The following is a 27,623-nucleotide window of genomic DNA, read 5'->3' as shown; positions in this document are numbered from 1 at the left end:
CTTGCTTTTACTCTAACTCCATGGCTGGCTGGATGGTTGGATGGCTGACCTCTGTAGTCCTCCTCTCCTGTTCTCTTGCTCCTCCTCCTCTTTTTGTTTCCCTGCTTATCCTCCCTGCCTTCCAGTCCCATCTATTCTTGTCCCTGCCTCACTATTGGCCATTCAGCTCTTTATTAGATCATCAGGTGTTTTAGACAGGGAACGGATCACAGGATCACAGAGTTAAACAAATGTAGCATAAACAAAAGTAATACATTTTTACATCATTAGATAAAAGTTCCACAGCATAAACAAAAGTAATATACCTTAAAATAATATCCCCCAACAAAAAGCATATGGGCTTCATTGGGAAGGGCCAACTAAGCATTCATATTAAAATATTTACTTCAAGGTTGCTGTGAGGCAGTAGCAATAAACTCATTTATTCAGCACCTACAGAGGATCTGATTTTATAGCTAATCTTACAATAAGATTATTGTCAGTAGAAATCATAGAAAGCATTCTATAAATTTAAGTAAACAGAGTCTGGTTGTGACCCTCCAAGAAAGAAAGCAATTTTAGTTTTTAAATTATTCCAGTTAAACAACTTACAATGAACAAATACTTTCAAATTAAACATTATATATCCATTGTGTGATTTTAAAACTTAAAACAAGCAGACATTACCGACGATGGTTAAGAATGACTGAATTACTGAAGTGACTCATGGTAGCTGGGAAAGCAAGCCCCAATTACTATGTTCTTTTGATGAGCTTATCCCCAAAGCAAATTATGATTTTAGTTTCCATCTGGGATGTAGAGAGCTAGAAAGTCTAGTTTTATAACCTGGCACTGGAGAAAAGTAGTCAAACTTCTGGTTCCTATGTGTTTTCAAATTGATCTGGAATCACAGGACAAGCAACTAGGCCTAATTATGAACAGATGAGCAGCTGGAGGGAGACGAGCTGTGAGCCCTAACTTTCCTGGGGGTCACACCCAGGCTCTCATGGGGCAGCATGTGTACTGAAGAATATAGGAAGGCCTGGAATTTGACATTGCAATAGCGTGTGTGTGTGTGTGTGGGGGGGCACACTATCCTCACTTTCTTCCTATCAAATCCCACTGAAGAGAATGGAAATTGCTTTTCAAAGTGAATCATGAACTCGACACCTTAGGAAGACCAGCAAACTTCTATGGTTATGAGAACTTGTATATGCGTGGTCCTCATTTCCCTGTAGTACAAGAGCTTTTCTCTCTGTTTGGTGAAAGGCAAGTGAATGCTGTTTTCTAGGGCGCCTATTACACCTGGGGGAAAGTATGGGAAAAAAGAACACCCTCCTAAAAGGAAACTCTATCATACTCAGTTTGCTCAGAGTAAAGACAGAAGATCTTGAAATGACAGGGGAATGTAGATATGTTAAATGCAGAAGAGCAAAGATGATAATCTTTGGAGACTTCTTGTCAGAAATCATGTGGGCAAAAGGAAAATGGAGTGACACTTTTAAAACTCTCAAAGGAATGAAAAGGGAACAGTGATTGCACCTAGCAAAAATGTGTTTTCTTAAATCAAAATGATGGACCTTACATTTAAGGATATTTATCTCAGCAGCTTTACTCTAAGGAAATATAAACCTCATCAGGCAAAGGGATATGACACTGGAAATTACTTCGTCTACCAAAAAGATGAAGATGGCTAGAAATGAAATAAATTACCATGAAACAGCACTCACATTTACCTGGTTTTACTTGACCTAAATTGAAAACAGCTGTATAATGCAAAACATAATAACAACATATTATATTCTTACCGTTAATGTGAGGCATGTCTATGCAAAAGCAAAATAGCATAGAGAATGAGAAAGAGAGATTAAGTAATTGACCTATTATGTTCCTAACACCACATATAAAGTATTTGAAAGTAAACTCTGGTTAATTAAAGGATAATAGTGTACATCCACTGTAAACTACAATGCAGAATTAGTTAGTAGAGGAAAACTTAGAATCATAAATAATGTTCAAGTAACAAAAGAGAAGGGAATTAAAAATGGAAATATGAAAACAGATGATAAATATGAATCCAAAGTATAAAACTACTCTGAACCCTGATCAGAGAATGCTAATTAAAAGATGGAGACTGTCAGTTAAGACATAAGTTCCAACCACATGCCCTATGTAAGAAATGAGTAAAAAATGTAAGATATGGCTAGGTCAAAAGTAAATGAAAGAAAAGAATGGATTTCATTTAAATATTTGTGTAGTTAAAGAAAGAAGAGCCTTGTTGATTTGTGGACTCGAAGGCAGGGCTTAACATTCAGGTAAGGACACCACATAACAAAGCAGTTATGATTCTGTAGCAAGGTGAGCAAGCCAAATTTTGTGCACTTACGGTAGAGCCCAAAAGACATCAAGAATAAAATGACACAACTGAAATGGAAATTGAGAATCAATAATCACAGTTGGAGATGCGAACACTCCCTGCTCAGCAATCGACAGAGCAAACAGGTAGAAGATTGATGAGAAAATAAAAAGCCTAAATGAAACCCCCACCATCTTGACCTGGTTTACATCATTACATCATAGAATAAAGTGCATAAGAGAAGTTAAATATGATGGGAACTCTGAGCCATACAATAAATGTCCAGAAATTTAAAATAGACTCTGTAGTATTATATTATAATGAAATGAATAAAAACCAAAGAAACATTTCTGATAAATCCCTTTAAAAGTCTGCAGCATACATAGTGCATTTTTATGTAACGCATAGGTCAAAAAGTAATCATCTTGGGGTGATAAATGTTAAGCTAAATGAAAATAAAAATACCATATAGCAAATTTTGTGAGGAAGATTACTTATAGAAAAATTTCCAGCATGAAATTTCATAACGGAACAGAAGAAATATTTAAAATTAATTATCACACTTTAAAGCACAAAGAAAGGATGATCTAATTAAATTCAGAGTGGAGAACTGATGAGATGATAAAAGTTCATGGAGAAATTAATGAAATCAAAGAAGAAATATCAAAAGATAATTTTTTTGAAAATATAAAAACGCATGATGTAATTCTTGCCAGAACAAATAAGCCCAGGAAAACAGTAAATGAGCACACCACTTAAGTGGTTAGTAGCTAGTACTACCAGTGTTAAAAGGGTGATCTGCTTTATTATAAACATAAATCCAACAGTTTAAATAAAACGGGCCGATTTACTAAAAGGTGCAACCTACAAAATCATAAAATTGAAAAGAATTCCTTTATTTTCCCATTACAGAAGAAAGATAATAAATAGTAATTAAACATTTGATAAAAAGATAGTTGCAAGGTGGTGCTGGTGCAGGCCTCTAGTTCCAGTAAATGGGAGGCAGAGACAGGTGGATCACTGATTTTGAGGAGAGCCTGGTTTATGGAGCTAGTGCCAGGACAGCCAGGGCAACACAGAGAAACCCTGTCTGGAAAATTCATTGACAGCACCATCACCACCAAATGACAGCCTAAACCAATGGTTTCACTAGAAAAGTTATCAAAACCTTGTGGATAATATAATACTGATTATATACAACCTCTGTCCTCCAAATGGAAAATTGGAAAACACATCTCAAATCATTTTGTCAAGCTTTCCTGTAAACTAAAATTAGATAACACTCTTAATAAGAGACCTTCATAGCAGTGTAATCTAAGAACACAGACACAGTTGGAGGCACACGCCTTTAACCCCAGCATATTTAATCAGGAGGCAGAAGCAGGCTGATCTCTCTGAGTTCAAGACCAGCCTGGTCTACAAAGCAAGTTCCAGGACTGCTAGAGCTCTTACACAGAGAAAACCTGCCTCAAAAAATCAAATTAAGTAAGTAAATTGTAGGAGGAGGCCACTTGTTTGTTCCAGGGAGCCACAGAAACTGTATTATTTAAATCACTGCTTTGCCCAGTAGCTCTAGCTTCTTGTTGGCTAACTCTTACATCTTAATTTAACCCGTTTCTATTAATCTGTGTATCGCCACGTGGCTGTGGCTTCCTGGCTAAATTTCCATTTTGCTCCAGCAGGGTTAAATGGCTTCTCTATGGCTCCGCCTCCCAGCATTCAATTTAGTTTTCCCTGCCTAGCTCTGTTCTACCCTATCAGGCCAATCCAGCTTTCTTTATTCATAAATAGTAATCACAGCACACAGAAGGGAATCCCACATCAGTAAGTATGTAAATAAGTAAGCAAATAAATAGACATAGAAATCATTAATGAATATTACCAGATTCACATAAGCTATAAGAGAATATGTCAAAATGTGATTGCTGAGACCAAAATGGAATATGTCTCAAAATACAGGCTGGTACAACACTCAAAACTCCAAAGCATTTTATTATATTTAATACCTGGATAATAGTAAGATATTTCAAGTCCATAAATTCTGAGAAATCACAGTAAAATCTCTGAAAGCTTTATTTTTGCATGTATAAGAAGTATAATTTTGTATTTTACATAGAAAATCAAAGCATTATGCTATGCGGCCAAAGCATTTTTAAGAACATACAGGGGTTCTCTGAAAATCAAAGTTTTATAATTATGCAAGGTCTAGGACCCAAGATTGTTTACTGACAGCAAGAAAATAAACTTGACATTAGGCAGAATATATAGACAGATTCTAAGTAGTTGTTAAAGGAAAAAACTTGATTAAATGCATTTAAATGAAATCAAACTCATTTTATCTTTATTTGAAGCTGTTAAGGAGAATGAAAAATAAGCTGCTAATTGGAGAAAATATTTGCAAATACTTTTATGACAGCAACCTTGTGTCTAAAATCCGAAAATTTCAAATTTTCATACCAAGGAAAACCAACACAGTAATGAACAAAAGAAGATACATGCATAGCAAATAAAGCAGGTTTTAAAAATACCAATTATCAGAATCATTGGGGAAATGCAAATTAAACCACAATGATGTTTCACTACAAATCTATTAAAATTATTAAAATATAAAATAAAATGGAAGAGAGATAAGAGCAGAAGAAGAGATGTGATATTCCAAGTACTTAGTGGTTGTGAGATATGGACAAACTGGATCACACATTCTTTTGGTAAAAATGAGTGATGCAAGGAGGTAGTGGATGTAACCCCATCATAAACATTTTGGCTAACATTCAAAGCCTTGAATTCTTTCTCCAGAACTACACTAAACACACACACGTACACACACACACACACACACACACACTTAAAAGAAATGTTACAGTCACATTGGAACTTTTCAAATGTAATTATGCTTTATATATTTTTTATTGATATTGCAGCCCTATTTCAAAAAACGTGTAGCCATAGAATAATTAGACTCAAACATATAAATTAGTTTAATTGAGAACTGTTATGAATTTCAAGCCAACACATATGCCCTTCAACCTGTTAATGGACACTCTTTTAAACCCATACAGTGGAATATTAGTCAGAAATTTATAAAGATAAAAAACTCCGAATGAATAGTGATTCATACCTATACAAAATTGGCTTTAATGCGTCTTGACACGGGGAAGAAGCCCGATTTAGAAAAATGTTTAGGAAGCAATTCTATTCACCCAGTGCTGAAAAACAGGCTTCGCCTAAAGGACAGAAATACATACTAGCCTAGTCGTTGCTGAGAGATAGGAAGAGAGCTCTTTAGCAGGGACTGTGAAACAATCTGTGGAGTGTTGGTATTGCTATATAAAAACTGTGTCTATGAATCCTTTTGTCAAAATCCACTGAATTGTAACCCACAAAAAGTTAAGTTTGCTGTAGGTAAAATTAAAAGAAATCATTCAGGATGTAGGTAGAATTCAAGAGGAATTTAAAGTGTCACAAATGAATCTAATTATAGTTCCATGACCATACTGAGGGAGGAGGAGAAATAGGTGGAGGAAGAAGAGGAAGAGGAGGAGGAGGAGGAGGAGGAAAAAGAGAGAGAGCGAGCTGGTTTAAGTAGCCTTTATTTATTTATTTATTGCTTATTGATTTATTTATTATTTATTGCTTTATAAATAATACCATTCAAAATTTCCACTTCCTCCTCTCCTCCCATTTCTCTCCTGCTCCCCCACTCACCCTCCCTTCCTCCCCCTCCAGTCCTAAGGGAGGGCAGAGTACCCTGCTCTGTGGGAAGTCCAAGGCTCTCCATCCAGGCTTAGGAAGGTATGCATCCAAATAGACTAAAAGCCAGTACATGAAGTAGAGACAAATCCCAGGGCCATTATCATTGGCTTCTCAGTCTGCCCCAATTGTCAGCCACATTCAGAGGGTCCATTTTGATTGCATGCTAGTTCAGTCCCAGTTCAGCTGGCCTTGGTGAGCTCCCATTAGTTCAGGCACACTGCCTCAGTGGGTGGACCAACCCCTAGCGGTCCTGATTTCCTTGGTCATATTCTCCCAACTTCTGCTCTTCAACTGGACCTTGGGGGCTCCAATTCTGGAGATGGTTCAGAAGTTAAGTAGCCTCTAAAATAGCATTTTAGGTTGGACTGTGGTGACTCATACCTTTAATCTCATCACTTGGGAGGCTGAGTCAGGCAGATCTCTGAGTTCGAGGCCAACCTGGTTTTCAAAGTGAGTTTCAGGACAGAGAAACTTTGTCTTGAAAACAAGAATAACAACAAACCAAAACCAGTGTTTTACAGAGGGGAAAAACATATTTGTGTACAAGCATTTCTTCTAGTTGACCTATTTCAAGAAAATTCTAAAAATATTTGAAATGTATAATAGTATGAACAAATCTAGTCATATTTTGGAGATAAATATAGCAAAAGTTCTCATTGTTGTAGAGATAAGTGATGCCTCATGGGAAATTAACAGTTGGTGAGAACTGTGTTTGTTGATGCCTGTAAGTATTTGTATGTGTTGAGTAATAACACACACATACAATGCATATCCATACTTGTGCATTATTATGTGAATATGTATTTTTTACTACACTTATTGAAAGGGTTGAGAAGAGTGATACCTGAAGAAAAATCAGAACACTTAGTGTTCACATCTTAAGTGCATTTGTTAAGTGACTTCTGGGAAGGCATGAAACAAGCATGGAATAGCAGACAACAAAAACTATTCTATGCAAGTCTAGCATAGTTGGCCAATGAGTTTATGGGTTACTTACAAGAGCATTAATAAGTGACCATGTCCAGGAGTATGGCTGACTCAGAGGTACTAGAAAGTCTTTCCCTGCATAATTAATAACTCACAAAATCTGCATCACCAATGTCTTCTTCACAACTTGCAATCAGTTTCTTCTTTTCTAACATTTGTTTACTATGCATAGGATTCTGGAAATGCAACTTGTGAGTTTTGTAATATTCATGACCTTCCTTGGTCTTATATGTTTCATTAGCTTCCTCAGTCTGAAGATCCTCCTTTCGCCCTCCTGGAGTAAATGACCCCTCTTGAAATAAGTCCTTTGTTGACTTAATTTTTAAATTAATTTAAATTAATATGTGTAGCAACTACTATTCAATGCCCTTTTATACAGTACATATCAATAAACTCCAAATTCACACTGTGTAGTATATATTACCTAATAAACCCTGCATTTTAGTTAAAGTTAGTTCTAAGGGTTGCAGCTAGAAAATAGGTTTATTGCAAAGAGTGTTTATGTTTTTATACAATGATATCTGCGATAACATTAGATTCCCAGAGAAGCTGAAAACACAGTTCAGATTCTTGTACACCTTTCATCCAGCCTCCTCTATTGTCAACATCTTATGCACCACAATGCAGTTACAAATGAAAAAAAATTTTTTAATGTAGATTTCAGCCTTTTCTGTGCTTAGTTTTCATGCTGTTTTGTTTCCTTTTCTTAACAATCCTCACATGTTTACTTATGATGTACTTCTCTAGAGCCTCCTTTGTGGTGCCTCAATCCCACTGTCTCATGGGTCCTAAGCCACAGAAGGGTTGTTCATAGTCCTGGGCTTATGTTTGGTAGATTTGCTTTTTAGTAAACATAATCCTTGTGATATATACCTTGATATTTTATTTATTTACAAGATAGAAGATTTGATAGAGAGAAAAGTGCTACCCTTTCCTCATTTTACCTCCTTCTGTTCAGCAGAGGAAAGTATAATAATTTTATTGGTATGTACCAATGTCAAATTACTTTAAAAATATTTTCAATACTGAAAGCATTTTTATTTTCACTTGGAAGCAGTTATTGTACATATAAAAGCATCCAATTTCTGTATTGCTCTCTGATGCCTTCCATCTTAAGGTTTCTATTGCTGTGAAAAGACACCATGACCATAACAACTCTTATAAAGGAAAATATTTAATTGAAGGCTTACAATTTTAGAGATTTGGTCTATTATTATTATGGCTGGACATGGCAGCATTCAGGCAGACATGGTGCTGGAGAAGGAGCAGAGAGTGGAGAAGGAGCTATATTTTGACTTGCAGGCAACAGGAAGTGAGACACAAGGTATGACTTGAGCATATATGAAACCTCAAAGCCCATCCCTGGAAAAAGCTAAAAGGTCCTTTAAAACTGATGGTCCTGTAGCTCCAGTGTCACTAGAGGAGTGGTATTTGACCCAGGAACTAAGTAAGCCTGGAGACTTAAAAACACATAGACAGGCACAGAGAGAGACATGGACATGGATCATTCTTGATATAAGAATGCCAACACCAAGTAATTATGCTCATAGAAAGTTTCCTTAGCCACACCCAGCTCTCAGGATCTTTCAGATGCCCGCCCACCAGGCTGCCATCAAGGTCTTGTGCTCAGAGCAGCTGCAGGCACAAGTGTTTTGCTCAGTTCAGTCCAGCAGGCAAAGGGTCTGAGGCAAGGAAAGAAAGGGGGCCAGGGATCTACAGCTCCCAACATGTCTTCACAGTGACACACTTCCTTCAACAATGCCATACCTGCTCCTACAAAGCCACACCTCCTAATAGTACCACTGCTCATGAGCTTATGGAGCCCAATTACATTCAAAATACCATATTCTACTCTTTGGCACCTATAATCTTATAACTATATCATAATGCAATATGCATTTAGTTCAACATCAAAAATTCCTATAGTCTATCACTGTAGATGGAAGTTTCTGTATCACCTGATATGGCAGCTATTCAATCTCAAAGAAACACACAGAAGCTTATATTCATTATAAACTGTTTGGCTTATTAGCTCAGGCTTATTATTAGCTAGCTTTTACAACTTAAATTAACCCATAATTCTTATCTACATTTAGTCATGTGGTTTGGCACTTTGCTTAGTGAGGCATTCTCATCTTGCTTCCTCTGTATCTGGGTGGTGACTGCAGACTAAGTCTTTCCTCTTCCCCAAATACTTCTAGACCTGTCTCCTTGCATATACTTTCTGCCTGTCTACTGGCCAGTCAGAATTGTAGTCAACCAACATGAGTGACAAATCTTTATAGGGTACAGGAGCATTAGCCCACAGCATATCACAGTCTCAACAAAGTTTTAAAGTCCAAAGTTCAAAAGCTTTTCTGAGATTCATGCAATTCCATGACTGTAATCCCCTATAAAATAATAATAATAATTAATAATAAACCACATCACATACTTCCAAAAGGATATGCATTATTATTCTAAAATGTAGGGATGAGAGCTGGGAGAGGAAATACTGGACCAAAGCAAGACCAAAACCTATCTGGGCAAATTCCAAACTCTGCATCTTCATGTCTGATATCACACTCTCTTCAGAATTCCCACTCCTTTCTTCTTTTTGTTTCTTGGGCTGGTTACACTCCCTGTTGGCAGCTTTCCTGGGAAGGTATCCCATCTCCATCCATCTCTGTCATCTCCAATATCTTGGGACCTCCAAGGTAAAACAGGCTTCACTCTCACCGTTTCATGCAATGGCTTCTCTAGATCTCAATTCAAGGGCACACATGACACATGACTGACCTTAGCAGCTTTATTTAGTGAGTGAGGGAGATTATATAAACCCTTTCTTCTATTGCTAAAACCAGAACCATATGATTGAATCTGCCAAGTGATGATGTTTATTGGGGCTGGGACAAGCCCCCTCATTTAATTACATATTCACCACCCTTCTGTTCTTTATGGTTTCTTTCACTGCCTAAGATTGGTTGTCCTGGAACTTGCTCTTAAGACCCAGCTGGCCTCAAACTCAGAGATCTAGCAGCCTCTGCTTTCCAAGTCCTGGGATTAAAGGTATGCACCACAACACCAGGCTCTCAGCTTTCTTTAATTCCTTGGCTGGGTGAGATCTTGCCCTGCAGTTGCACTTTATTTCATTTCTTAATTTTATCTCATTGAACATAGGATTTAGCTTCATTCCTCTTCCTGTTGCTCCTTTTCTCCTCAAATTGTACATTTTATATTTTTTCTTTCTCAGCTTGTTCCTTTTCATTATAAATCCCCTTAGAGTTGACACTGATAACCACATAACAGAGTCTATACTATGTTGTTTTGAGATTTTTCTCTGCCAACAGAATTAATCCAAAATTATTCACTTAAACTCAGGCAGTCTCTTTGGAAAAGGGCAAAAGCAGCCACATTCTTTTTTAAAATATCACAAGAATGATCTCTAGGCAACATGCTAAAATTTTTCTCCTCTGAAATATCTCAAGCCATCCCCCCACAATTCAAATAACTCTTAACACCACTGTCTTTCATGCTCCTACTGGTATTTCTCAATAGGCAGAGCTTAAAGTATCCTACTGTTTTCCTAACCTAAACTCCCAAAGCCTAAATTCCTTCAATATGGTCAGGCCTATCACAATAATACCCTAGTCCCTGGTACCAACTTCTGTCTTAGTTAGGGTTTATATTGTTGTGGAAAGACACCATGATCATGGCAATTCTTATAAGAAAAACATTTAATTGAAGTGACAGATTACAGTTTCAGAGGTTAAATACATCATCATCATGGCAGGTAGCATGGTGATGTGAAGACAGACATGGTTCTGGAGTAGCTGAGAGTCCTACATCTTACAGGCAATAGGAAGTTAACTGATAGTCATAATGAAGGAAACTTGAACAAAAGAGACCTTAAAGTCTACCCCCACAGTGACGTACTTCTTCCAATAAGGCCACAACTCCTAACATTACCACTTCATTTGGGGGCCATTTTCTTTCAAACCACCACACTGGATAAAGCTTGAGGATATGTGAGGCCTTCAAACCCCACAGTGACACACTTTCTTCAACAAGGTCATACCTACTTCAACAACCCTTCTCTCTAAATAGTACCACTCCCCATGAGCTTATGGGAATCAGTTATTCAAACTACCATACCTTTGAAGAACCTCACCAGAAGTCCAGGGAGAGGGCAGTTTCACATTGTCCTTCTAAAATTCATCAGGAAGTAGTAATCTAGTGACAGTGACGACGATTTTTTACATAACCCTTTCTATATCACTGTAGGAGCAAAGCATTAGCTCAGCCACAGGACCAGGTCTGAGAATTCTTTCTCGGGGTTGAAGTTCTGATTTCATATTTTACTGTGACTGGCTTCACCATGGCTGAGACTGCAAAGAATGAAAGCAATCTTGCACATGTTGTCCCCACTGAATTGGCTGGGTCTTGTTTTGTTTTTCTCTGACATTTTGTTTTGTGTGTTTGTTTTCCCTTGACTTCTTAGAACTTACTAGAAGGTCAATGAGCTTGTTCTTAAGTATGCTGGTTTATTCATTTAAATACCGAATTTCAGAGTTATGTGAATTGAAGTTTTAGAAAAGAAACACCCAAACTGCTCATTCCGTAGCAGGCTTGGAGATTATTTTTCTGGCTAGGACTTGATGTGGCCATGGATTATCTAAAACCTCCTTTAGACCTCAGAAATGTGAACCTGGCTCTGGGTCACATGAATTAAGGGTCATACTGTGACTCACAGAAGTGTATTATCATGATGGGAATTAATGACATGTCTGGGAGACAAAAGAAGGTTGGAGGTGCATCTCTGTACTTTGTGGATTGAACAAAAGCATGAAATCCTAATATTTGTTTTTACAAATGTGACAAGCAATCATGCTCAAATAGAACTTAGGTTTCCCAGGGCCACTTTGAGGAATAAACTCCTTAGATCTTTATTTTCACTGATGATCCTTGGGGTTATTATAGCATGGAGTATTTATTCCCATCCTGTATAAGTGTCCTTTATTTCTCTCTATTCCTTAATATCTTTTTAAAAAAATTCTGTAATCTTTGTCTCACAAAACTATCAAATGTTTACTATCTCTGACACACACACACACACAAACACAAACACACACACACAATCTTCAAATTAGAATGTAAGGTATTCCATGCCATGTAAAAGAATCATGAAGTAGTCGTTTTATTCTTTAATCAGCCAATCACTAATGGAATAGTTATTTAGCTTCTAAGCAAATCCTACATCTTTTGCTGTTGATATGAACTGCCTTTTTATTGTGATTAACCATCATAAATGGCTCAAATGGAACTCAGAGAAGTGGCAATGCATGCAGTTTACCTAACATATTGGTATCATTAAAGATCAATACAATGCTAAGATTATTTATCAATTGAAAGAAACTTGAGTACTTCAAAAAGTTGGATTAAGAGTGAATGAAATCTTGTCTACTTCCCCTATTCAGGCGGATGACTATACATTTTTCTTTGGGTTCACCTTCTTATTTAGCTTCTCTACGATCACAAATTATATGCTCAATGTTCTTTATTTATGGCTAGAAACCAATTATGAGTGAGTACATCCCTTTTTCATCTTTTTGGGTCTGGGATACCTCACTCAGGATAGTGTTTTCTATTTCCATCCATTTGCATGCAAAATTCACGATGTCATTGTTTTTTACCGCTGAGTAGTACTCTAATATGTATATATTCTACACTTTCTTCATCCATTCTTCCATTGAAGGGCATCTAGGTTGTTTCCAGGTTCTGGCTATTACAAACAATGCTGCTATGAACATAGTTGAACAGATACTTTTGTCATATGATAGGGCATCTCTTGGGTATATTCCCAAGAGTGGTATTACTGGATCTTGGGGTAGGTTGATCCCAAATTTCCTGAGAAATCGCCACACTGATTTCCAAAGTGGTTGCACAAGTTTGCATTCCCACCAGCAATGGATGAGTGTGCCCCTTACTCCACAACCTCTCCAGCAAGGGCTATCATTGGTGTTTTTGATTTTAGCCATTCTGACAGGTGTACATATTAGAATACTACTCAGCTGTGGTGGTAATTAATATATATTTTTGTTTTATATATATATTTGTATAAAACAAATATCAGGGTTGGAACTAGGTGGGTGAAAGATACCCACATGCCTACCTGGGGTCACTTGTCCTGGGTGGGTAGAAGAAATCATGGGCCTGCCCAATATTTTGTGGTGCCAGCTGGATAGGTGCCATTATGGTGAGCAAATGTATGGTGGGGTATGGGCAGAATGACTCATATCCTATGGAGAGAGGCAGATCTGAGGAGTCGACGGGAGACAGAGCTGATGTAGGTGACTTGCCTGCCACCTGGGGCCATGTCTCTTGGCCTGGGCTGCTGCCAAGGGCCATGTCTGGGCTGATGTTAATGACTCCTGTTCTCACCAAAGGTTATAAGGATAGGGCTGCCCTCTCACTGGCTGCAGCATTCTTGAAATCAGGCCCTGAGCCTTGCCTGGGCAACACAGCAGAGCTGACCCATTTGGAAAGGGGGTTGCACTGGCCAGCTATCCCAGAGAGCATGAGAGTGGGAGAGCTGGTCCTGCCCCACATCTGCCATGTGGGGGCAGGAGCAAGGGAGAAATGCACACCCCTGACCTTCACCATAGGTGGCAGGTAGGGGAGCTGGCTCTGAGGTCATGAAAGCAGGAGAGCAGCACTATGTAGAGAGAGCCTTGCACCTCTCCTGGGCAGCACAGCAGAGTTGACCCTGTTGATGGGATTGCAGATGAGCTGGCCGAGGGTGCACGAATGACTTTCACCCCCACCTCATTTCTTGCTTCTTGTCACCTGCTGCAGGTGGGAAAGTTGGCCCCATGGTTAAGATAGCAGGAAAGCTGTCTCCTCAACTGCTGCAGCACCCAGGAGAGCAGAACCTGCATCTTGCCTGGGCAGCACAGTAGAGATGACCTTATTGGCAGGGGTGGTGGTGGTGGAGGTGATGGTGAACCGGTCCCAAGACTATCAACATAAGATTGCTGGTCTTGCCCTCATCTGCCCATGTGGTGGCATGGGTGAGAGAAAGACACCCTACCCCATCCCTTCACCATATGTGGCAGGAGGGAGAGCTGGCCTCAGGGATATGAGGGCCGGAGAGCTGGTCCTGTCTCTCACCAGTTGCTGCACTCAGGAGAGTGGGCACTGCATCTGCATCTTTTCTGAGTAACACAGTAGAACTGGCCCTGGTGGTATGGGTGCAGGTAAGCCACTTGAGGGAGTGAGAGCAGGAACTGGTCCTACCCGTTACTGCAGGCTACATCAGGTGAGCTAGCTGGGTCAGTGCTGGAGAGCTTGCACTGTGGTGAAGATGAGGGAAAATTAGTGGGCTGACAAACCCAGCTACCAGCCAGGCTCAGAACCAGGGCTGTGAGTTGGCCCAACCCAACCTGATACAGCATGTGAAGGAGATGGTCCTGCAGATCCAAAGCTACAGAATCTCTAGGCCACAAGGCAACGGTAGGATATCCAAGAGGAGTCCCAGTGAGAGCCCAGTGCAAATAGCAGAAGCAACACCACTCTTAAGAGTTCTTGTTATGATAGACCCTTCCTTGGTTAAAAAAAAGTCTGAGTTTCACTAACTGTTGTTGCTCTCTCAGGCCATGGTACCTGTGACTGCGGCAAGTGCAAGTGTGATGTGGGCTGGTCTGGAGAAGCTTGCCAGTACCCAACCAAGTGTAACCTGACAAAAAAAATCAGCAACCAGATGTGCAGGAACTCTCAAGATGTCATCTGCTCCAATGCAGGTAAGAGCTGCATCCTTGTACAGTTCTTCATTAAAATAATCAAACTTTGGACCAAGGCCTGGTCCTGCCTCAAAATAATGTACCACTCTTTGTTGATTCCCCATGGGAAGGCTTACCCTCTCTGAGCAGTGGATGGGATGGGGAAGGTAGGAGGATTGGGAGGAGGGAAGGGAGAGGGAACTGGGATTGGTGTGTAAAATGAGAAAATATTGTTTTAAAAAATAAAGAGATCTCAAAAAATAAAAAATTAATCAAAATTTGGATTTCAATGGAATTTTATAGACATGTAGAAATGATGAACATCTGAATGAGACCACTTCTGAGTATGCATTTTAAAATGTAATTTAGATAAATTGTTAAGGAAAAGAATGTCATCTTGTTGAGACTTGCTGGCTTGATAGTCTCCAGCTGTTTCTGATGCAGTCTTTAAACAAGGTATTCACCAGAAATGAAGCTGTGTGAGATTTTGTATAAATGGAGAGCAGTGATGTTGAGTGCTGGATTAAAGTGTTGATTAAGACGTACATGACTGATTTACTTATTTTATATTAGAGAGCAAAAGTGCTTTAAGTTTATACCGTAGCAGCAATGGAGCTGGAATTTTCAGTTTGACGGAAGTTTCAGATACTGGATATGAACCACCTTGAAGATACAGTGATAGCAAAGTTTTTTGTTTGTTTGTTTTTTGGTTTGGGTGTTTTTTTCATTTGTTTTTTTCCAAAATATTTGTGTATTTCATAGGAGGTATTTAGAAATATTGCTTAAGAGTTACAAAAAAATTGTTAAAATTAATTATCAAAACCACACAAAACAGAACAGTTGCAGTTTACAGTGCAGTGGTAGTTTCATATAGTTTAATTCTCTAATTGTAATTAAGTTGCCTCAGTGTGCCACATGGATCTCAAAGTCCCTCTTTCTCCACTGCATTAAACCTGAGCACTCAAATGAAAGTATGAAAATTTCTGTGCTCACATGCTGCCCTCTAGGTTCAGTTTCAATTGTTTTGATATGTATTGTGAACTTTTTTTTTGAGAGAAAGAGATTTATTTTCAGTGACTGTGAGTGCACAAAGCATCTTCATTGCTTAGAGAGTTGTTTGGTGTCAGCTTGTTTGGTATCCTGTTTTTGTGGCCTTGGCTTGTCTCTACACTAGCAATAGAGGGAGAAATTCAAACAGATGAGAAAGTACTGCAGGTCAGAAAGCTTTTTCAGTAACCCCACAGCATGCAAATGTGCGTAACAAGCTATGAAGAGCAGCTGCTTGTCTATTGTTCTTAGTTTACTCGGTGTATGTTCTGAGCCCATCTGGGTGGTCGAAGCCAGAGGTACAAGATTTGTTCCACATGATAAAGGCAAACCTTTGAGTATTTGCACAAGTATCCCACACCTGCAGCTTACATTATTGGTGGATCTCTTCTGTAATCAGAGCTTGGACTTTTCCACAGTCTGCTGTGACAAATTGCTTACTGTAGATTAAGCTCAGTCAGGGTGTTTTGCTAATGGAATCAGGACTGTATACAGAACAAAGGGTGTTAGGATGTATTAGGCCAGAATGAGCAGGCTGAGCAGTTAGATCAGACTGTGTTCAAGACAGTCTCTTCAGTTCTCTGCTTACTGTAGTCTTTGCTTTGCTTTCAGTATAATTTCTTTAATTCATAATCATCTGCCAACACACACACACACATGTATATGCATAAACACACACATAAATAAATGTTACTGAATCTGAAGATGTTTTAGGGAATATGACTTGGTGCATCAATATTACATGAAAGAGAAAATATGCAGAATTGTCCTTTTTTCCTCCTGAGACAAAGTCTTACTCCTTGGGTAGTCTGGAACTCGCTATACAGACCTGGTTAGTTTCAGTTTCCTTGGGATCAGCCTGCCTTTGCTTTGCAAGAGCTGGTATTAAGGGTGTGCAGTAATGTTCCTGGGGCAGAATAGTCTTGATAAATGATAAAGCATATTTGATAAAGTAGAAAGTATATTTTAAGATATTTGTAGCCTCTTTTGTAAAATTGATAAATACTTTAATGCAAATTGCCAGCTCTAATGCCACGTGGTCAATGTCTCAATGATGTCTTTCATAGCAACAACTATTTCTCACTAGATCTAATCTAGGGATGGGGTTATTGTGCAATCTTTTCTGTTTTCCCTTACCCTCACTATTTCCATAGATTTTGGATTCATAGTACTGATAATTTTATACAAGTACAAACAAAAAATACCTATACTACATCCTCCTTTTTTATTATTTTTCTTTTAGGGTGTGTGTGTTAATGTTGTTGCTGTTTTACATTTTTTGAGACAAGGACTTATTGTGTAACCCAGGCTGGGTTAGTTCTTGCTATAGTCCTGATTAGACTCAAACTTAGTATGATCTTCCTGCCACTGTCTTCTACTACTAGAGTCACAGGCATGTGCCACTATGCTCAATGTCTTAGGATATATATTGCTGTGAAAAGACACTGTGACCACAGCAATTTTTATAAAAGAAAACATTTAGTTGAGGTGAATTTTCCAATATCATCATTGCAGGGTGTATGGCAATATGCAGGCAGACATGTTACTGGCTATATATTGATCAGAGGGTAACAGGAAATGTACTGTCTCACTGGGCACGGCTTGAACATATAAGAGATTTCTACCCCACCTCCATAGTGACACATTTCCTCCAACAAGGCCACACCCACTCCAACAAGACCTTACCTCCTAATAGTGCCACTCCTTTCGGGAGCCATTTTGTATCGAATCAACATACCAACTGTCCAATTATTTATATTCTTAATGAAATGTTGCTCAGTTTGGCATCTGTGATGCTTCCTCACAGCATCAAAATATTTACTTATTTGCCTAATTTTATACTACTTACATCTAAAATTGTTTTAAAAGAAGTGTTCATAGATACAACTATACTAAATAAATGTACAGGAACAAAAATGGACTTGGTTCCAATTCAACCCCATCCACCCTCGCCCCACCCTAACTATGGCTCAGTTTAGGGGTCTAGTCAAAGCTATATTCATAAATTACTTGACTTCCTTTTAAATTCTTTATAGGGTGCCCTTGTAACCCATTTGAAATACAATTGAGCGTATTCATTTGTTTGCTTTTACTTTTAGGCCTTTTTTGTTAGCCTTTCTTCCCTTTAATATTTATAATAGACTATGGTATAGAGTATGAGGAGGAGTCCAAAGTCAACAAGGTACAGAAATCATATTCAGAGATTCATCACAGTCTTTAGTAAGAGAGAAATGCTATCATCTGGGAAGTATTAGCATTGTAAGGAGCTAGCTTTGCTGTTTTGGGCTTTCTACTCCCTCATACCTCTGTGCCATCCGCTCTCTCTCAGTATTTTGTTAGTGTTGTATTTTGTAGAGCAGGGTATGCAAGGTGCCTATGCAGATATATAGAGCCCAAAGCAATATGTTGGATATTTTATTGCCTTAACAGGGTCTTTCATTGACTGGGAAGGTAACCAATTAACTTGTCTGTCCAGCAAGCTCCTAGGACCACCTTTCTCTGTCTTCTAGTGCTGAGGGAGCAGACACACAAAGCTTTTGTCTGTTTATTTTATTATTATTTTTTTTGCATAGATGTGAGGGTTTGAACTCAGGCCCTCATGCTTGTAGAGAAAACACCCTTATTCCCTGAGCTCCAGTACCAGTGTTTTTCTTTTATCTTTCACATATGAGACAGCAAGATCACTATGCTATTTAGCAGTCTGCATTTGTCACTCAACTCGTCATGAGAGTTGTGTATCTGAGAGTTTCTATTCTTTTCTCAACAGCTTAGTACTCAGTTTTTCTATGCAATGCCATTTAATCAATTTGACTCCTATACTTAGACATTTAGAACTTCTATTATTTGGAAATTATAAATAATAATTCATGGAGTTATTTGGACTATCTGCATTTTCCTTCTTTGGGAGATCTTATTATCAGATCTCATATCAGGAGTGAGATTTCTAGGCCAAAAGGAAAAGTTACATTCAAATTTACATGTAATCCTTGCCATCACATTTTGTCTTGATGTCTAAGTCTTTTGTTTTGCTTTGCCAATCTTGTTCTCACCTGCTTCTCCTCTAATAATAATTCCCACCATAATTTAATAATAATTCATTATCAGCCACTGCAGATTGTATTGCTTTCCTGTGCTGGCTAGTTTTGACATGCTGGAATGGAGGTAACCTCAGCTGAGAAAATGATCTGACTGTAAGACCAAGCAATGCAATCCCTGGGCTGGCAGTACTAGGTATTATTTTTTTTTATACTGGGTTCTTTACAAAGCTAGGTGAGCAAATCATGAGAGATAAGCCAGTGAACAGCAGTCCTCTATACCTCTGCATCACCTCCTGGGTCCAGTTTCCTATGCTGACCTCCTTTGATGATGAACTGTAATGGTAAGTTGCATAAAACATTTCCTCTCAAACTTTTGGTCATTGTGTTTCATCACAGTGATATAAACTCTAAGATATCTCCATTCGTAGTTTTGTCTTTTCTTATAATTTGGTTCTCTGGAAGCAACTTGTATATAAAAGAGGGAGAGAGGGTAACCATTGTGGGGCATAAATTGAAAGGCACATTTAGAAGGAACTGAGAACAAAACCTTCAGAAGCTTCCTCTATACCAATATGCAGAGCAAGGTGAAGCCTCAGTACCTTAGAACAGAATGAAGATTGGTGTTCAAGTCTGGTCACCATAGAGAGAACCAGCTTTGTTAGGCAGCAGAAAAAGCTAGAACTAAAATAACCAAGTACAAAGCTACCAGTCCTAGTGTGTGATTGACTGACAACCAAGAGTGAGATCTAGATGACACAGCAAGAACACAGGAGTCTGGCACTTCTGCTTGGGCTCCCATCTGCCATGTCTTGGAGGCTCAGATGTGAATTTTGCTGGATGATGAGACAGGAAGTCTCTAAGCTGTTGGAGACTTCTCACTCTGGTGAGGAATAGTTCACATATGTGGATGGAAATGAGCCTGCCAGTAGAAGACATCAGTGATGAGTCATGAAACTTGGGAGGCAGTGGCAGTTCCTGCCCATCTTTCTGGAGGGGAAATGACTTATGTGTATACATCTCTCACCAAACTATTCTCTGCTGCTAAACCATGGCAGGCTTCTGGTATTCCAAGAAAGTCTAAAATCCTTAGCCAATTTTCTTCAACTCTGCCACATGTATTCATTATACCCTTTCATCCGAATTCATTAGAGTCTTAACTATTCTGTTATTTGCACCATAATTATCGATTCATTTTTCCTCGTAACCACAAGTCTTCTTGGTGTTTTCATTCACTTATTGGAATTTTCTCTATTTATCGACAATAACTTAAAAATTTACTTCTTCCTAACACCTTTCTCAACTTGCAGAACCCATCATTTTTGTATAACACTTGCTTTGAATCTGTTATGAATATTTTTCTCTCGTATAGTTTCTGATTTCATATGTGTGTTCTGTATATTTATAAAATATGGAGGTTTACATTTATATCATCTGCAGCTTTCTTTCTGGTCCTTGATTTGCCTAATTTTCTTTATCTTATTGCCTCCTATATTACTTTGGCAATAACATAATAGGTCACACGAAAGCTTAATGACTAAATATGTGGGTGGAAGAGACAGCAGGAAGAGATGTGAAAATAAAAGAAAAAGGTGATAATGAGAGAAGAAATTAAATGAAGCAGTACTGAAATTATAGCATTATATTTCAAGTAATATTTATAAGTTAAAATAGGTTTCAGAAAAAGTAGGACAAGATAATTGAGTTTAATCAGATTCACAGGAGTACCCTCAACGTACAAAACAACAAAGTCAGATCTGCAAAATAACTGTTCATTTGTGGTTTTGTGAGAGGAGGCCCTCTTACAGATAGTAGCAAATTGCAGATGATCTGTGCAGCAGAAGCATGTGGAAGGCATGAAAATAAGAATTCTGTCAAGGTCCTTAGACACAAGGTGATTCTGGAAAAGATATTTGGAGTATGACTAATGCACTATTGTTTTAAATAGAGAAGAAGAAAGATTCATGCTTTCCTGAAAGCCTCTTATGCACTAGGTACGGCAGAACCTTCAGAAGGGAAAGGCTGCTGGATTTCTCACTCAGACTCACAGTTATCCTGTGAACAAGAGATTATGTGAATATGTGCATCTGGGGATGAGAAGTAGAAGGGATCTCAATCTAAACAACTCTTAACCAGATAGGATCAAAATGTATTTGACTGTAACTGTACCTGAATGGAAAGCCCATGTTTTTCTCTGTTTCCATGCACAGAATAGTTACTATACCTACACTCAGGCCCAATATCATTTTTGATTTCTCTCAAAACCCCCTCCATGCTTTATACTCAACTGACCACTGAATGCTGTCTGTTCTGCTTCCCAGCAATCTCTCAAATACGCCTGTATTTTCTCAACTCTCTGCCATTATTTATCCAATTATAGTTCCATCCTATAGTAACCTTTCATTTCTTCATCATTAATTTCTTAGCACCGATTTCCCCCAGTTTTAGCTCATGTTCCATGCAACAAGAATTACCTAATCTAGATGCTTGTCTTGTAGTCCTTGTAAAAACACAGATGTTAGAGACCTTTAACATCAACTACATCGCTTTAAGAAGCTTCTGTCTAGTAATTTTGTTTGTTTGATGATACTTTTCAGGCATATTTATTTGTTCTTCAACCACTGAGTGTAGCACGAATTCTAATTGTTCTTAGTAATAAAAACCTAGAGTCAGATATTAGGGCATGAAAGCTGAGTGATCAGACAAACAGAGACTTTTTTTTACCTCTATTGACTTCTCAGACTGAAGGGGAGATATTTTCCCTATGAATCCTCAGACTGCATTTGATCCTGTCTCCTCTGGCCTTATATTCCTCACTCTGCCAAACCATATCCCTTCCTGTGTCCACCTCTCTAGTGCTGGGATAGAAGGCATGTGACTCTCCAGTACTGGTGTTAAAGATGGGAGCCACCACCACCTGGATCTGTTTCTCTTTTAGACTGGATCAATCACTTGTAGCCCAGGGTGGCCTTGAACTCACAGAGATCCCTCTGCCTCTGCCTCCTGAATGCTGGGATTAAAGGTGTGTGTCACCACTGCCTGACCTCTATGACTAACTAGTGGCTTAGCTCTGATATTCAGGCAAACTTTACCTGTTATACTACAAACAAAATATCATTACAACTGAGGCTTTGTTTTTATATCTTATTTATTTATTTATCTGTTTGTTTGTTTTTTATCTATGCCTCAACACCTTCTCTTTGACCTCTAGCTCTCAGTTAACTTTCCTTGCTATGAGCTTTTGCAGCATTTACACTTCTCTATTTATTTTAACACACTTATTTCCTATGGATGACTTGATTGCCTTTTGAATTTTCAGAGATAAGGGCCATTCTGGTAACTCATAAAGTGTTAACTTTCATACGTCAATTGCCATGAGGATCAATTCAAAATGGAAATCTATTTGTTAGAGCAAGACACCTGACTTGTTACTATTGAATAAAATGCTGCTTTCAGTAAAATGACTCTTGTGGGGTGTAGGTAAACACTCTGTTGGGGTGAGTATATGACTTGTGAGAGATCCAATGTTTTCAGGATCTCCAATATTCTCTGATGTGCTTTGAGATTCTGTTGAGGCCACAAGAATCTGTACCTAAGAAAATCCACTGTGGCCCTGTCATCCCCATTACAAGAATGTCAGCTAATGCTGAGATGTGGCACCATCACTGGACATACACTGTTTATTTGCATGTTTACTGATATTTATTATTTTATATTTATCTAAGTATTTATTATATGAATAGTTTGGTTCAACATGAGGCAAAATATTGAATAAACACTGGTAGATAAGATGAGCAAGATTCCCCTACTCAGAAACTCAAAAGTGTCTTAGTTTCCTTTGACACAGTTAGACATTCATTCACTACTTGTTTCAAAAGACAGAAATAAGGACCTCCATATTTTGAGGGGGTCACATTGGTGCTCATTAAACTACCGGAGGTCAACAGTAATAACTCTGAAGTACAAATTATAATTTTTGTGACACAATAATTTCAAAAAATGTAGCATCCCCTTCCACTTCACCATAACAACAGAAATATTTAGCCCTTGGTCCCTGGCTCATTGGGGCCACCAGGAATCCCTGCATAGGTGCTGAGAAGTCCCATCTGGATGGGTGAGTGTGTGCTATCCTGGGGCGCACTGTCCCGGTAGAGAGCACAAACGCCCCCCCCCCCAGCTCCTGCTGCAAGGCTTTCTTTCCTACACACCCGCCCCCCACCCCCACCCCCAAGCCTGCCTTGTCTGCAAGGTCCTTTACTGTGGAACAGTTTCCTGCCCTTTCACTGAGGCTACCAACCCAGAGTAGTGAGGGCCTGACTAGAGGGCAGGCCTCAAGGTCCCCGCCAGGGAAAGCGGGCCCCCGCTGCTGGGGCTGCAGTCTCTGCTGTGATCTCCTGGACCTGCTCTGCCTGCGCCCTACTTCCCTTTGTCCCTGGCTCATTGGGGCATCCAGGAGTTCCTGTGTAGGTGACGAGAAGTTTCATCGGGACGGGTGAGTGTGTGCTATCCTGGGGCAGACGGTCCCGGTAGAGAGCACAAACACCCCTCCCCCAGCTCCTGCTGCAAGGCTTTCTCTCCTACACACCCGCCCCCACCCCCACCCCCAAGCCTGCCTTGTCTGCAAGGTCCTTAGCTGTGGAACAGTTTCCTGCCCTTTCACTAAGGCTACCAGCCCAGACCAGTGAGTGCCTGACTAGAGGGCAGGCCTCAAGGTCCCCGCCAGGGAAAGCGGGCCCCTGCTGCTGGGGCTGCAGTCTCTGCTGTGATCTCCTGGACCTGCTCTGCCTGCGCCCTACTTCCCTTAGTCCCTGGCTCATTGGGGCATCCAGGAGTTCCTGTGTAGGTGCCAGAAGTTTCATCGGGACGGGTGAGTGTGTACTATCCTGGGGCGGACGGTCCCGGTAGAGAGCACAAACGCCCCTACACTAAGGATACCCAACCAGAGCAGTGAGTGCCTGCCTAGCGGGCAGGCCTCAGCAACCCCCGAAAGGGAGCGCAGGCACCTCCAGCTTGTACTGCAGTGTCGCCTGTGTTCTACTTGACCCCGCCCGACCCCTTGCATTCGGCCTTCTTTACGCGGGTCATTGGAATACCACGCATCCATGTTTTGGTGTTGAGGAGTTCACCTGGAAGGGAACGGTTCCTGCCCCTACACTGAGGAGATACACCTAGAGAGTTAGTCACAGCAAAGACTGGTCCAAGACATCAGGCCTCTCCTGGCTCCATTTGAAGGAAAAGATGGGCAGGCGCCAATGCAAGAATTCCCCCAACAACTTGAAAGGCAACGTGACATCACCAGGATCCAGGAATCCCGAAATGAGAAGTGTACACCCTAATCCAGAAGAATTAGAAGAATTCGACTCAAAAGTGAATTTTATGAAAATAATAGAGGACCTTAAACAGGAGGTGAAAAACTGCCACAACCAATTAGAGATTACAAACAAAAAGGTAGAGGAAATGAATAAATCTCTCAAAGATACCCAAGAAAACCAAGAGAAACAAGAAAAAGTAATCAAACAGGTAAGGGAAACGGTTCAAGACTTGAAGAATGAAGTGGAAGTAATAAAGAAAACACAAACCGAGGGAAGGATGGAGATGGAAAATTTGAATAAACGAACAGGAACTACAGAGACAAGTACCACCAACAGATTACAAGAGATAGAAGAAAGAATCTCAGACACTGAAGATACCATAGAGAAAATAAACACTCTCATCAAAGAAAACAGCATAACCAACAAATTCTCATCACAAAACATTCAGGAAATCTGGGACACAATAAAAAGACCAAACCTAAGAATAATAGGGATAGAAGAAGGAGAAGATCTACAGCTCAATGGTCCAGAAAATATATTTAATAAAATTATAGAAGAAAACTTTCCCAACCTTAAGAAAGATATTCCTTTGAAGGTCCAAGAAGCATACAGAACACCAAATCGACTGGATCAAAAAAAAACATCTCCTCGTCATATAATAATCAAAACACAAAACATACAGAATAAAGAAAGAATATTAAGAGCTGCAAAGGAAAAAGGTCAAGTTACCTATAAAGGTAAACCTATCAGACTTACACCTGATTTCTCTATGGAAACCATGAAAGCCAGAAGGTCCTGGATAGATATACTGCAGAAACTACGAGACCATGGATGCAAGCCCAGACTTCTATACCCAGCCAAGCTTTCGTTCACTATAAATGGAGAAAACAAAATTTTCCAGGATAAAAACAAATTTAAACAATACGTAGCCACAAATCCAGCCCTTCAGAAAGTAATTGAAGGAAAATCACAAACCAAGGAGTCCAACAATGCCCACAATAACTCAGACATCTAATGACCCTTCACCAGCACAACTTGAAGAAGGGAAACACACAAACTCTACTACCAAAGGAAAGAAGGAAAGAAAGGAAAAATGACTGGAGTTAACAACCACTGGTCATTAATATCACTTAATATCAATGGACTCAACTCACCTATAAAGAGGCACAGGCTAAGAGATTGGATACGAAAACAGGATCCAACATTCTGCTGCTTACAAGAAACACACCTCAACCACAAAGACAGACATCTACTCAGAGTAAAGGGCTGGGAAAATGTTTATCAAGCAAACGGACCTAAGAAACAAGCAGGTGTGGCCATACTAATTTCTAAGAAAGTTGACTTCAAACTAAAATCAATCAAAAGAGATGGAGATGGACATTTTTTACTCATAACAGGAACAATTCACCAGGATGAAGTCTCAATCCTGAATATCTATGCCCCTAATATAAAAGCACCCACTTATGTAAAAGAAACGTTACTAAAACTCAAGGCAGTCATCAAACCACACACACTAATAGTAGGAGATTTCAACACTCCTCTCTCACCAATGGACAGGTCAATCAGACAGAAACCTAACAGAGAAATAAGAGGATTAAGGGAGGTAATGAATCAAATGGACTTAACAGACATCTATAGAACATTCCACTCAAATAAGAAAGAATATACCTTCTTCTCTGCAGCTCATGGAACCTTCTCGAAAATAGACCACATACTCGGTAACAAAGCAAACTTACACAGTTACAAAAAAATATCGGTAACCACCTGTGTCTTATCAGATCACCATGGATTAAAGTTAGAATTCAACAACAATGCTATCCCCAGAAAGCCTATGAACTCATGGAAATTGGACAGTCAACTACTGAACCACACCTGGATCAAGGAAGAAATAAAGAAAGAAATTAAAGTCTTTCTTGAATTCAATGAAAACGAAGACTCATCATACTCAAACCTATGGGACACTATGAAAGCAGTGCTAAGAGGAAAGTTCATAGCATTAAGTGCCCACATAAAGAAAACGGAGAAAGCACACATTGGAGACCTAATAGCCCACCTTAAAGCTTTAGAAAGAAAAGAAGCAGACTCACCTAGGAGAAGTAGAAGACTGGAAATAATCAAATTGAGGGCTGAAATCAACAAAATAGAAACACAGAAAACAATCCAAAGAATCAATGAAACAAAAAGCTGGTTCTTGGAGAAAATCAATAAGATTGATAAACCCCTATCCAAACTAATCAAACGGCGGAGAGAGAATACGCAAATTAACAAAATCAGAAACGAAAAGGGAGACATAACCACAGACACAGACGAAATTCAGAGAATCATTAGATCTTACTACAAAAACCTGTATGCCACAAAATTGGAAAATGTAAAAGAAATGGACACTTTTTTAGATAAGTACCATATACCAAAGTTAAACCAGGACCAGGTGAACAATCTAAATAGACCCGTTAGTCGCGAAGAATTAGAAGTTGTTATAAAAAACCTTCCCACCAAAAAAAGCCCAGGTCCAGACGGCTTTAATGCAGAATTCTACCAGAACTTCCAAGAAGACCTAATACCTATACTCCTTAATGTATTTCACAATATTGAAACAGAGAAGTCATTGCCAAATTCCTTTTATGAAGCTGAAGTTACTCTGATACCAAAACCACACAAAGACACAACCAAGAAAGAGAACTACAGGCCAATCTCACTCATGAACATCGACGCAAAAATACTCAATAAAATACTGGCAAACCGAATCCAAGAACACATTAGAAAAATTATCCATTATGATCAAGTAGGCTTCATCCCAGAGATGCAGGGCTGGTTCAACATACGAAAAGCTATCAATGTAATCCATCATATAAATAATCTGAAAGAAAAAAACCATATGATCATTTCATTAGATGCGGAAAAAGCATTTGACAAAATTCAACATCCCTTTATGATAAAGGTCTTAGAGAGATTAGGAATACAAGGGTCGTTCCTAAATATAATAAAAGCTATTTATAGCAAGCCGTCAGCTAACATCAAATTAAATGGAGAGAAACTCAAAGCTATTCCACTAAAATCAGGAACACGACAAGGTTGTCCACTCTCTCCATACCTCTTTAATATAGTGCTTGAAATTCTAGCAATAGCAATAAGACAACATAAGGGGATCAAAGGGATTCAAATCGGAAAGGAAGAAGTTAAACTTTCATTATTTGCAGACGATATGATAGTGTACATAAGCGACCCCAAAAACTCCAGCAAAGAACTCCTTCAGCTGATAAACACCTTTAGTAGCGTTGCAGGATACAAGATCAATTCCAAAAAATCAGTTGCCCTCCTATACACAAAGGATAAGGAAGCAGAGATGGAAATCAGAGAAGCATCACCCTTCACGATAGCCACAAATAGCATAAAATAT

The 27,623-nt window shown here is 39.1% G+C and overlaps 2 protein-coding genes across 8 annotated transcripts in view; one reads left to right on the top strand and one right to left on the bottom strand.

Moving 5' to 3' along the window:
* LOC130884855 (fibroblast growth factor 14) overlaps window positions 1-27,623 on the bottom strand; it is a 989,760-nt gene that overhangs the window by 359,532 nt on the left and 602,605 nt on the right. The window lies entirely within an intron of this gene.
* Window positions 1-27,623, top strand: part of Itgbl1 (integrin subunit beta like 1) — a 199,413-nt gene that overhangs the window by 72,138 nt on the left and 99,652 nt on the right. The window contains exon 3 of the mRNA XM_057786122.1: window positions 14,707-14,853. Coding sequence (XP_057642105.1) covers window positions 14,707-14,853 — 147 coding nt within the window. The remainder of the gene's footprint in view (window positions 1-14,706; window positions 14,854-27,623) is intronic.

The sequence above is a fragment of the Chionomys nivalis genome, chromosome 12 (genome assembly GCF_950005125.1).
Source record: "Chionomys nivalis chromosome 12, mChiNiv1.1, whole genome shotgun sequence".
NCBI classification, from domain to species: domain Eukaryota; kingdom Metazoa; phylum Chordata; class Mammalia; order Rodentia; family Cricetidae; genus Chionomys; species Chionomys nivalis.
The sequence above is the reverse complement of the archived record's forward strand: the minus strand, read 5'-3'. Positions and strand labels throughout refer to the sequence as shown.